The sequence below is a fragment of the Caenorhabditis remanei genome, chromosome IV (assembly GCF_010183535.1).
Source record: "Caenorhabditis remanei strain PX506 chromosome IV, whole genome shotgun sequence".
Lineage (NCBI taxonomy): Eukaryota > Metazoa > Nematoda > Chromadorea > Rhabditida > Rhabditidae > Caenorhabditis > Caenorhabditis remanei.
Window position 1 is genome coordinate 24,554,950 of NC_071331.1, and position 13,329 is coordinate 24,568,278.

The 13,329-nt window shown below is 43.3% G+C and overlaps 1 protein-coding gene across 1 annotated transcript; it reads left to right on the forward strand.

Moving 5' to 3' along the window:
• Positions 1-3,191: 3,191 nt before the first annotated feature.
• On the forward strand, positions 3,192-12,837 carry GCK72_016113 (uncharacterized protein; the record flags this gene model as incomplete). Its single annotated transcript, XM_053731331.1, has 11 exons — positions 3,192-3,243; positions 3,732-3,995; positions 4,140-4,281; positions 4,909-5,163; positions 5,655-6,052; positions 8,184-8,619; positions 9,312-9,619; positions 10,078-10,406; positions 10,894-11,120; positions 11,756-12,128; positions 12,703-12,837. 11 exons carry the CDS (start codon positions 3,192-3,194, stop codon positions 12,835-12,837), a joined length of 2,919 nt encoding a protein of 972 aa, XP_053586103.1.
• Between the last annotated feature and the right edge of the window lie 492 nt (positions 12,838-13,329).

The following is a 13,329-nucleotide window of genomic DNA, read 5'->3' on the forward strand; positions in this document are numbered from 1 at the left end:
GATCATGTTAGACACGTTTTTCAGAGCAGAAACAAAACGCGTCTAGAAAGGTTTAGGTGAGTCTGGCGCACCTCGGGCATGTAGAGCCATCGTTCCAGCCAGATTACTGTAGCTACTCCGCCTTTCAGCCGTTTTTGAGCACTAAAGTGCCACTGTCGTGCCTCCGACGCGGCTAGAATAGTCTGAACCAGATTACTGTAGAATTCAAGCCAGAAACTTGATAGAGACGCCACTTTGGCAACAGGCAGCAGACTGAAAAAGGTCACATTACTGTCTCCCCCATGTGATAACTGTGCTAACTGTCATGTGTTCCTCCCCGCCACTATCTTGTGGCCGCCTCAGCAGCCACATATTGTTCGGCCGGTGCTCTCTATCTATCTATCTATCTGACTGCCTGTTTTCTTCTCCTTCTGTGTCCACCATCATCACAATTGTGCAAACATTGTGAATATTTGTGTCGTCTTCTCTATACCTCTACTCCCCGCCATCTCCACTGTCACAACATATTTTCTGTGTTTGAACTTTTAACAAGGAGAAGGGATGGCTGGGAGAGCGGTGGGAGATGGAGATAGAATGAGATAGAGAGAAGGGAGAAGAAGCAACAGTGTGGTGTGGGAGAGCACCTCCCACACACACACACAGACACAGCCGCCGTTGTGTTTTTCTATCGCTCTCTAATTGATACATTTTTATTGTTTTATGATGGTTTTATTGGGGTGTCTGGATTGCTGGTTTATCGTAGTTTGTAGAGAGAGAGAGAGAGAGAAGGATAGTAGAATATAGTCGAGCATGGTTATGGGCTTTGAGCTCAAGATGTAAAGCTCGGAGATCTAGAATAACGAGATTCATGTATCCGAGCTCGAGAATCCAGAATCTAAAGTCTAGGCTTTAGAACGTAAGATCTGGAAGTCTGGATTCTTTTCTGAAGTATATAGCAATCTGGGCGTAGAATCCCGAACCCCAAATTCCAGGTTCTAGAATATACGCTTCAGAATCCATGAAACAGGCTTTATGATTCAGAAATATTTTCCTGTACCGAGTGACGAGCTCCAAGTTTCAAATTCTAGGATCTAGGCTTCAGGATCCAAGTTCTTGAGCCTTCAGATCCGAATCTCAAGCTCCAGATGTAGAGATTTTGAGATCTAGGCAGCAGCACCTAGAACTCTGAAGATCTAGGCCCCTTACTTGATTTGACACAGAAATCACTGTGTCGTGGAGATTCTGAATCGGTCTTCAAACTTCATACGATCCTTCTGAAGCTATACGGCCAGATTTCGAATCCTCGAAATCAGTGCTGTGTCAGCTGGGGTTTCTAGACGATTCTAGAAGATCTCGACTCTGTTCCCCTCATGGAGTTTCTGAATCCGTTTTCAGATTTGCCATAGCTTCAGAACATACTCAGACACGGATCCTCCGAATCCTCGAAATCAGTGCTGTGTCAGCTGGGTTTCTTGGCGATTCTAGAAGATTTTAGGATTCTGAATCTGAATCTAGTGGAATCTGAAGCTAGCGTTCCCCGAGCTTCTAGAGATAGATCACCAATATCAGAGCTCCTTCTGAAGGTTAGATCCCGAATCCTCGAAATCAGTGCTGTGTCAGCTGGGTTTCTTGGCGATTCTAGAAGACTTTAGGATTCTGAATCTGAATCTAGTGGAATCTGAAGCCAGCGTTCCCCGAGCTTCTAGAGATAGATCACCAATATCAGAGCTCCTTCTGAAGGTTAGATCCCGAATCCTCGAAATCAGTGCTGTGTCAGCTGGGTTTCTTGGCGATTCTAGAAGACTTTAGGATTCTGAATCTGAATCTAGTGGAATCTGAAGCCAGCGTTCCCCGAGCTTCTAGAGATAGATCACCAATATCAGAGCCACATGGCCAGAATTTGGAGAATCTCCTCCTGCTTGTCTATCTCTCCATCTCTCCCTCCCAATTCATTCATTTTTTGTCGCTCGTTCAATCAATCCCCCCTTCCCCACCACCCCCGCATCAATATCAATTCCCTCCCCGCTCTCTTCTCTATTCGATTGATGATATATAGTTCCTGCTCTTCTTTTTCCAACTTTTTATATGGAAAATGAGACGTCATTCAGTCCTATAACAGTCATGTGATGGAGGAGGAGGAAGTTAGTACATAGAGGGAGAGTTATATAGATGGTTTCAGAGAAAGTTTGAAGAAATCGGGAAGTTTTGAGAATCTAGAGATCCTGGCTTCAGAATCTCTAGATTCATTGTCCTACTTGTGGAAAGTGTCTAGTATTTTCGAATTCTAGTCGCCTTGCTCATTCCGATTGAGAAAGATATGACGGGATATCTGTGCATTTCCTAACCCAAGTTTCTCAACGAGATCATGAATTATTCCATTCATTTTTTCTCTCGAGTTATCAAAAATTCCACGAGATTTTTCGGCGAGTTTTCCTTCTTCTGGAGGTTTTTGATCGGTTTTCGCTCGATTTTCTAGGAATTTTCGCCTCGTTTTCGCTATTTTTAGATGATTTTTAGTGCAACTTTCTCAGATTTTCCTAGATTCAGCAAATTTTCAGCCATTTAACGCATTTTTAGACAGTTTTCTGGGATTTTGACTCACTTCTCTCATTATCAGCTGTTTCCGAGCCAAGTTTCAGCTATTTTTTCCTCAATTTCTATAATTATTCCCCGATTTACAGTCAAGTATCTTATTTTGAGGCGATTTTTCAACCATTTTCCATCATTTTCAGACAAAATTTCTGAAATTTTCTCGTATTCCTCCAGTTTTTAGCGTATTTTAAAACCCATTTTCTCTCAATTCTTCAGGTTTTTCGCTCGATTGTCCGAAATTTCAAATAGATTTTCAACATTTTTAGCCGATTTTTAGAGATTTTTCATGATTTCCAGCTAGGTTTCAGCCAGTTTACTCCGTTTTTCGCCGATTTTCAGCCATTTTTCCTCGATTTTTAGATATTTCTCAACATTTTCAGCCAGTTTACTCCGTTTTTTTGTCATTTTTAGCCGATTTTCGCCGATTTTAATCTATTTTTCTTCATTTTTCCTCAATTTTTTTCCGAATTTCCATAATTTTTCTCCACTTTTTTTCAGAATATCTTCTCTCCTCCCTCTATCCACTTCACCACTTCCCCTCCTACTCGAACCACCTCATCATCCACCGTGAGTCTTTCCTGGAAGACGAAGAGAAAGAGATTCCGCAAAACAGCAGCAGCATGGCCACCTATGTTAAGAACTTTTTTCGCGCAAAACGGCGGAAAACTGATTGTGAGTTGACGATTTTAGTGGGAAAAAATGGAAAATTTGACGAAAAATGACCAGAAAATGATAAAATTCGCGAAAAAATAGTCTGAAAATGACGTCTGGCGCACCTTTGACGCGTTTTTGAGAAAATTCACAAAAATTGCCGTCAGGGGCGCCTTTTGACGCGTTTTTCACAACCGAAAACGTGTCTGGCGCACCTTTTGACGCGTTTCTCTGAAAATGGGCGTGGCCTAGAAGTGGGCGGAGCCTAACATTCAGAATTCAGTTTGAAAAATCCCGCAATTTCACTGTCTGGCGTACCTTTGACGCGTTTTGTGAAAATTAGCAGAGCCTCATGTCGAAATGCACCAAAATCAGTGGCTGGCGCCCCTTTGACGCGTTTTTGAAAATGGGCGTGGCCTAAAAGGGGCGTGGCCTAAAAGTGGGCGGAGCTTAAGAATTTTGGAAATTTTCACATCTGGCGTACCTTTTGACGCGTTTTTTTCTTTCAGCATCCTCGGAAGAAAGTGATCTCCACTTACCGCCCCGCCCACCGTCATCATCTGGAGCGTCGACGTCATCATCAGCCGGCGTCTTTCTGAGTCCCTCGTCAACAGCGAATTCGATTGATTTTATGATTGGAACGACGACGACTACGACGATGACGTCATCTCCATCGACGTCATCTGTTCTCGCTCCTCCCCTTCCTCTATCAGTTGTATCGATTCGAACGGGATCTGGAGTAGGGATTGGTCACAGACGGCAGCATTCTAGTCGTGAGTTTTGGAACCTGAAAAAGACACAAAATTATGAAATTTTCCGCCAATTTTGACCAATTTTTAGCTGAAAATCGGCTAAAAATGGTCTAAAATTCAAGATTTTCAGTCAATTTTCCCCCCGAAACCGCTTAAAAGTTTCAGCTGGACACCTGCAACAGTACCAACAAGAACTCCACTCTCGACACGCTGCGAACATCGCCAGAATCGCCTCGAGAAGACGTCGGAATACGGAGGATCACGATCCGAATGAGAGGCCACCCAAGTTTAAGCATCGAAGTCCCTAGTGAGTGGAATAGAAATTGTGGGATTTGGGAAGTTAGGCCATGGCTACGGTGCTTCTAGAATTCTGAAATGTTGAAATAGAAGCGAGTTATGAACAATTTGAATTCGTGGCCTAGAAAACCAATTTTTGGGAAGTTAGGCCACGGCTAGAAAGCTCTGAATCTAAGCTATATGACAGGGGTTTTTAGAATCTGAAATCTTGATTTTAAAGCAAGTTACGAAGGTTTTAAAGTTGGTGGCATAGAAAACCAATTTTTGGGAAGTTAGGCCATGACGAAACGCTGCTGAAAATTGTTTCTCTCACAGTAGTTTCAGATATTTGAAATCCAATTTCTGAAGCCAGTTATCCACAATTTGAATTCGTGGCCTAGAAAAACCAATTTTTGGGAAGTTAGGCCACGGCTAGAAAACTCTTAAAATATGCTATCTGATAGTGCTTCTAGAGTTCTGGAATCTTGATTTTGAAGCAAATTACCAAGATTTTGAAATTGCTGGCCTAGAAATCGCAAAAATTGTATTTCTAGGCCACCATTTTCCCCATCGGTTTTACCGATTTCCAGATGGCCTAGAAATCCTATATTAGGGATTTCTAGTCCTCTCAACCTCTCATATCTCATCTCTCTTTCAGCTATCAAAGCAGTGGTTCCCTCGCCCACTCCGATATGCGAATGATACTAATCGAAGCGGAATCGCGTGTGCTCTACGACACGGCTACAGTAATCCCCGTGAGATACGGTATCCATCCGGCGAAACGATCCCTCTCGGCGTGTGGAGAATTTCAGTTTTTGAGACGGCGAAAGGATACGCAGAAATTGTCACAAATGATATTCGGTGCGGTGCCGAATCTGAAAACGAACGAGTCGTTCAGGATTCATGTGTTAGAGTGAGTTTTTTGTCTGAAAATAGCAAAAATCGGGCTGAAAATCCTCTAAAAATGCCCTATTTTGACCAAAAATTATCCAAAATCCATTAATTTTGGCTGAGAATGGGCAATTTTTGGTTGAAAATAGGCAATTTTGGCTGAAAATGGGCAATTTTTGGCTGAAAATCCGCTAAAAACTTTCATTTTTGACCAAAAATCATCCAAAATTCGGGTTTTGAACCGATTATCACCTTTTCATTCGCTATTTTTGGCTGACAAATAGACAATATTTGACTGTAGTTGGCTAAAAAATCCGCTAAAAACATCCAAAAGTCTTCCAAAATTCTGGTTTTCAGACAAATTTCAGTCATTTTCAGCCATTTTTTCATCTTTTTTGGTTGAAAATGGCCGAAAATCTGGTAGAATCGTCCATTTTTGTCTGAAAATCACCGATTTTCAGTCATTTTCAGCCATTTTTCACATTTTCTTCCTCTTAAATCCAAAATTTCCAGAGACCAAGAGACAATTCTCGTCAGCAAGACATTCGCCATTCCAAAGAGCCGAAAAGGAGCCCTTCCACCACCTGCCGCCGCCACCGTCCTCCGTAACCATCTTCTCGACGCAGCGGCGACGTCATCTGATTCAGATTCCCAAAGTACCGTCAAATCGCTCGACGGATGGAGAACTCGAACATCGAAATCGATAATGACGACACCGGAGGGATTCAATCGTGTCCGTCACATATCGATCACTTTTGGAGAGGACGATTCATACGATTCGCATCAGAATTTGTTCGGATCGCCCGGCGGATCATCGTCGATGAGTTTGCCGAGAGCGTTCTCACCGCCTCATCGGATTTCGAAGGCGAGAAGAAGGCAGATGGCTGTGACGACTAGTTTGAGTGAGACTTGTGAGTTTTCAGAATCTGAAAATATGGATTTGGAGCCGAGTTATCCCCAATTGAGAGCGCTGAATCTGAGCTATCTGACAGTGTTTTCAGAATCTGAAAATATGGATTTTAAGCCGAGTTATCCCCAATTGAGACCCCTGAATCTGAGCTATCTGACAGTGTTTTCAGAATCTGAAAATATGGATTTTAAGCCGAGTTATCCCCAATTGAGACCCCTGAATCTGAGCTATCTGACAGTGTTTTCAGAATCTGAAAATATGGATTTTAAGCCGAGTTATCCCCAATTGAGACCCCTGAATCTGAGCTATCTGACAGTGTTTTCAGAATCTGAAAATATGGATTTTAAGCCGAGTTATCCCCAATTGAGACCCCTGAATCTGAGCTATCTGACAGTGTTTTCAGAATCTGAAAATATGGATTTTAAGCCGAGTTATCCCCAATTGAGACCCCTGAATCTGAGCTATCTGACAGTGTTTTCAGAATCTGAAAATATGGATTTGGAGCCGAGTTATCCCCAATTGAGACCCCTGAATCTGAGCTATCTGACAGTGTTTTCAGAATCTGAAAATATGGATTTTAAGCCGAGTTATCCCCAATTGAGACCCCTGAATCTGAGCTATCTGACAGTGTTTTCAGAATCTGAAAATATGGATTTTAAGCCGAGTTATCCCCAATTGAGACCCCTGAATCTGAGCTATCTGACAGTGTTTTCAGAATCTGAAAATATGGATTTTAAGCCGAGTTATCCCCAATTGAGACCCCTGAATCTGAGCTATCTGACAGTGTTTTCAGAATCTGAAAATATGGATTTTAAGCCGAGTTATCCCCAATTGAGACCCCTGAATCTGAGCTATCTGACAGTGTTTTCAGAATCTGAAAATATGGATTTTAAGCCGAGTTATCCCCAATTGAGACCCCTGAATCTGAGCTATCTGACAGTGTTTTCAGAATCTGAAAATATGGATTTTAAGCCGAGTTATCCCCAATTGAGACCCCTGAATCTGAGCTATCTGACAGTGTTTTCAGAATCTGAAAATATGGATTTTAAGCCGAGTTATCCCCAATTGAGACCCCTGAATCTGAGCTATCTGACAGTGTTTTCAGAATCTGAAAATATGGATTTTAAGCCGAGTTATCCCCAATTGAGACCCCTGAATCTGAGCTATCTGACAGTGTTTTCAGAATCTGAAAATATGGATTTGGAGCCGAGTTATCCCCAATTGAGACCCCTGAATCTGAGCTATCTGACAGTGTTTTCAGAATCTGAAAATATGGATTTTAAGCCGAGTTATCCCCAATTGAGACCCCTGAATCTGAGCTATCTGACAGTGTTTTCAGAATCTGAAAATATGGATTTTAAGCCGAGTTATCCCCAATTGAGACCCCTGAATCTGAGCTATCTGACAGTGTTTTCAGAATCTGAAAATATGGATTTTAAGCCGAGTTATCCCCAATTGAGACCCCTGAATCTGAGCTATCTGACAGTGTTTTTAGAATCCGAAAATATGAATTTTAAGCCGAGTTATCCCCAATTGAGACCCCTGAATCTGAGCTATCTGACAGTGTTTTCAGAATCTGAAAATATGGATTTTAAGCCGAGTTATCCCCAATTGAGACCCCTGAATCTGAGCTATCTGACAGTGTTTTTAGAATCCGAAAATATGAATTTTAAGCCGAGTTATCCCCAATTGAGAGCGCTGAATCTAAGCTGTATGACAGTGCTTTCAGAATCTGAAAATATGGATTTTGAGCCAAGTTACGGGTTGATGGCCTAGAAATCCACATTTTTGGAAAAGTTAGGCCAAAGATGTGATTTTAAGCTATCTGACAGCGTTTTCTGGTGCTGAAAATATGGATTTTGAGCCAATTTTGACTGATGGTCTAGAAAACCACTTTTTTGGAACTTTAGGCCTAAAATGTGAATCTGAGCTATCTGACAGTCTTTTCTGGAGCTGAAAATAAAGATTTTGAGCCGAGTTATCGATGGATGGCCTAGAAATCCACTTTTTTGGAAAGTTAGGCCATATTCGATAGTACTTTAAGAATCTGAATAAATCAATTTTGAGCTAACATCCGAATGGCCTAGAAAACAAGGAAAAGTTAGGCCACAATAAATTGACACCATTTTCAGCGGCCGTTCCAATACCATCGTCACTGAAAGCGCGTTCCCGAATGAGTTCGATGAGTTCCTCGCAAGCAGACGACACAGACGGTCATCCGATGTCAATGCAGAATATGCGAAACGTCGCCCTGGGAATTCTGGTTCCAATCCAACAGAGATGTTTCCTAATGCAACACATACCACTCATCGAATCGGAGATGTCTCGTCTCGAGACACGAATCATAAACGCCGCTGGCCATCCGTCGACATTTCTTCAGAATATCTCGAAATCGTGGGAGGAACTGACTGAGATCATATGCCAACTGCATAATGCACCACGACTGAAACATCCGTATTGGTTGGCACTGAATGAGAAGTGCCATCTGGATGGACGGACGTTGGCGACGGAGTTTTGTGAGCAGCTGGCGTATTTGGTGCGGAAATACGATAGAAAGGAGGCTGGATAGTGAGTTTATAGATAGAATGGATTTGGATCCAGGACTAGGCTACAGTAATCTCTAGGATCCACTCTATAGGATCGGCTAGGATAGGCTACAGTAATCTCTGAGTTCCAATTTGTAGAACGGGATCTAGGATCGACTAGGATCGGCCTACAGTAAGTAACCCGCCATCCAGAATCTGTTAGAATCAGAAATTATGGATCCTGCTATAGTTGGCTACAGTAATCGCAAGGATTGGATCTGGGAAAGCTTACAGTAGGCTTCTAGGATCGCTTTGAAATTTCCAGGATTTCAAGATCCTATGGGTTACTGTACCTCATCCTAGATCCTCGATCCAGGATCCAAGAGCCTTTCGGATCCTTTGGGTTACTGTACCTGATCTTGGATCCAGGATCCTGGATCCAAGAACTTATCGGATACCATGGGGGTTACTGTACCCTATCCTGGATCCTGGATCCAAGAGCTTTTCGGATCCTATGGATTACTGTACCCTATCCTGGATCCTGGATCCTATGGTGGTTACTGTATCTTATTCTAGATCCAGGATCCAATAGCTTTTAGGATCCCGTGGGGGTAACTCTACCCTATCCTGGATCCAAGAGGTTTTTGGATCCTATAATGGTTACTGTACCCTATCCTAGATCCTAGATCCAGGATCTCAATCTTCCACCACATTCTCATCGCCAATTTCTTTCAGTTTCCTATCCAACCTGGTCACCGCCCTTCTCATGCATCACATGTCGTGGGTCGCCAGTGTCGCCTCCCCACCGCTCGTCAATATGGATCGAAAACAAAAGCAAAACACCCTCTTCGGAATGAACTCGAAAGAAGGCGCTCCGACGGTCGGCTATAACGCCCTCATGGCTCAATATCTCGAAATTTCGGGAGCCTGCGGAAATATGAGATCAGCAAAGTTGTGTATTCTCGGCGATGATGTCGAGATTCTCGCCTCCGTTTGCTCCGTTCTTTCGTTCTTTATTCGATGCTCCGCAGTACAACATATTGGTAAGCACAACGGCTGGCGTGTCTTTGGCGCGTTATTTTTATAGGAAATATGGCAGTTTTGATTTAGACGAATTATCCCTGATCTTGATTCGTCTGGCGCGCCTAGGGACGCGTTTTTTAAATTCTAGACGATCTGGCGTGTCATGGGCGCTCCTTTCATCGAGTGAATCAACTGTCGTGCCTTTGACGCGATTCCGATAGTGCTTTTGGTGCGTTCTAACTACTTTAGATTTCTGAGAAAACTGGTGCGCCTTTGACGCGATTTGAAATGTTTAAGCCATTTCTGACTATCTGGTGCATCTTTAGCGCGTTTTCTGTTTAAAAATCCAATGATTTTGAGCTATCTGGGGCACATTTGGCGCGTTTCCTGATAGGAAAACCTATTTTGAGTGGGTTTTTCGGATTTTCAGACCGTTTTGGCGCACCTTTAACGCATTCAAATCCATCTCTCATTCCAGACAGTGACAAGATGTGGGAAGTGCCAACCGAACAACCGTTCTCGCCAATCGACGTTTCCGGATCGCCCGCCTCGATGCTCGGATGTGCCCATCATCATCAGAATCTGAATAATTTGATAAAAAGTCAGAAGACAAACGGTTTCATTGCGAATGGATCGGCGACGACACCATCCGGCTCTACCGTAATCCTGAATCCACATCATCCCGAGGAGACGTCGTCGGTGGCAATGATGCGACGACTTCGAAATAACAATATGATGGATGAGAATGCGCCGTCGACGTCGACAGCCGCCGCGTTGTTGGATGCTGATGTGGCGATGAGTACTGAGGTAGATTTGCGCTGAAAATCTGCTGAAAATGAGATGTTTGAGATGTCTAGCGTGCCTGGGACGCGTTTTTCTGATTGAAAATGAGTGATTTTAGCCATTTTTCGACATATAAACTGATTTTGAGTTATCTGGCGTGCCAGAGACGCGTTTTTATGTCCAGAAGTCTGTTTTTAAGCTGTCTGGCGTACCTTAGACGCGTTTCTTAATCCAAAATCAGTGAGAATTCAGGGAACCTGTTTTGAGCTATAATATCTGGGGTTCCTTTGACGCACACGTTTTCTCAATCCGAAAGTACTGAGACCAATTCTGTCAATTTTGAGCTGTCGGGCGTGTCTTTGACGCGTTTTTGATTGACATTAAGTGATTTTAGGGATTTTTAGACCTAGAAACAGATTTTGAGCTATCTGGCGTACCTTTCGCTCGTTTTTGACAGCTTTCGGCGTACCTTTGACGCGTTTTCTCAATCCAATTTCCAATATTCTTGCAGATCACGGTAATTTCGACCACGCACTCGCACAGCGTCTGCGTGATCGATCGAGTCGACTTTCCGTGTTGTCCGACAATCGCCGACGCAGAGGACATGTGGGTTCCACGACCGAATTCCGAGGGACTCGGGCGGTCGATGTTCGCTGGACCACTCGACAACTATTGTCCGCATTTCGTGTTGTCAGCGTTGATGAAAAGCAATGCGAATATGCCCGACGTTTATTCGAGGTAAGAGATGGCCTAGAAAATCCGCTTTTTGGGAAGTTAGGCCATGACCGATGAGCTCTGGAATCGGGCTGTTCGGGAGTGGTTTTAGATTCGGAAAATGTAGATTTTGAAGCGAGTTATGAAACTCTGAAGTTGGTGGCCTAGAAAATCGGCTTTTTGGGAAGTTAGGCCATGACTGAAAAGCCGCGGAAATCATCTATCCAATGGTGCTTCCAGAATTCAGTAATATGGATTTTGAAGCGAGTTATAAAGCTTTGAAGTTGGTGGCCTAGAAAATCCGTTTTTTGGGAAGTTAGGCCACGAGTAGAAAGCTCAAAACATAAGCCATTTACAGGTGTTTCTGAAACGTAAAATCGTCAATTTTAGAGTAAAATTTGACGCTCTGAAGTTGGTGGCCTAGAAAATTCGTTTCGTGGAAAGTTAGGCCACGATTAAAAGGCTGGGGAATCGGGCTATCTGATAGTGTGTTTAGAATTCACAAAAAGACGAGTTATTGAAAGATCTGAAAATGGGCTATTTGGGAGTGGTTTCAAAATTCAATAATATGAATTTTGAAGCTAGTTACAAAGCTCTGAAGGTGGTGGCCTAGAAAACCCGTCATTTGGATAGTCAGGCCATTCCATTTCTTCTTCCAGAATGTTCGACGAAGTGCGTTGCAACGACTCTCCATGCCACCGCTCCTCAACCACATCCACCACAATCCACCACCAATCAGTCGCCTCCTCCTCCTCTCAATCCACATCGTCCATCTGTGATCCATCGAATCCGGAGAACGTCCTAATCGTCGCCGACATTGAACAGATGACGGTGAAAGTGTTATCATCTGAAGGCTCCGACGAGGTGACGTCACCCTCTGAATCCGTTGTCGCTATGTTGGAGCAATTCGTGGGGATTCATGATGCGGTGCCGGCGACTGCCGAGTTTCTCGTCGGAATTATTGAGGACTCGTTGGCTCATATCGTTGGAAAGAGTCTCACGTTGGTTGAGCTCGTCAGAAGTGATCAATCGGTAAGGAACGCGCGCCAGACAGACTGAAATTCTGAAAATTCTGTGTAAAAACCGCGAAAATGCCATAGAAAACGCGTCAAAGGCACACCAGACTGCCTTTTATTCAAAACGCGCCAACGGCACCCCAGCTCCTTGATTCGAAGAAGTTAGAGCGTGTTAAAGGCACGCCAGCTCCTTAGAAACTGAAAACTTGCAAAAAACGCGCCAACTGCACGCCAGACTCTTAGTTTCCGATTTTTGACGAAAGAAAGCGCGTTAGAGGCACGCCAGATGGACTGAAATTCGGATTTTTTGAAAGCTGGTCAAAACGCGTCTAAGGAGCCCCAGAAAGAATCTTGAAAACTATCGGAATCGCGCCAAAGGCACGCCAGACTCTAAGGTTTCTCAAAATCGTGGCGTGTCTGGCGTGCCTTTAACGCGCTTTCTTTCGCTTTGAAAAATGAAATTTCAGAGTCTGGCGTGCCTTTGGCGCGTTTCCATATCACATGAACTGAAAATTTTGACTCATCTGGTGCGCCTTTGACGCGTTTTTTCCAGTCATTTTCAGTTCAAAATAACGAAAACGTTCTTTCAGAAACACCCGAACTCTCCACAACTGACACCGGACCGCGTGCGTACCATAATCGGTTGCGACCATTCGGATCTCCGTCTCATTGTGAATGTGGCCGCCGTCTACTGGCCGCCCGTCTTGCAATCCGTTTTGGGATAAGAAAGAACTCCAGGAATTAATTATTAATAAATACTAATTTATTCTTTTTGTTTGTGTGTGTAAATTAAATTTCTATTTTTTTCGAGAAGCTCCGCCCCTTTTAGTGGGCGGAGCTTCCCCCCCAAAGTGTTCTACTCTCCCGTATTAATGCCTTATTTCTCTGTTCCATTTCTCTTTCAAACCCTCCTGAAAATCCGTGTAACCACTTCTCCGTCCGGTATGATATTGAGTCTCTAAGATTCCTTTTTTTTTGTTTTATTAATATGTATTATTGTACATCTCTCCATCATCCGTCTCTCAGATAGGTCCTCTCTATACCTCTATAAGCGGGTTTCCTGTTTTTTTTGTTACTTTTTTTGGCTGAAATTCTATTATTCGATACCCGTAACTCTTTCATTTCAACCCCCACACCCGGATATACTCGTTCTGTGTTTTGTTCTCTTGCAAAAACTCGGTTTCTGTACAGATATTATGAATGGATTGGATTGAGAG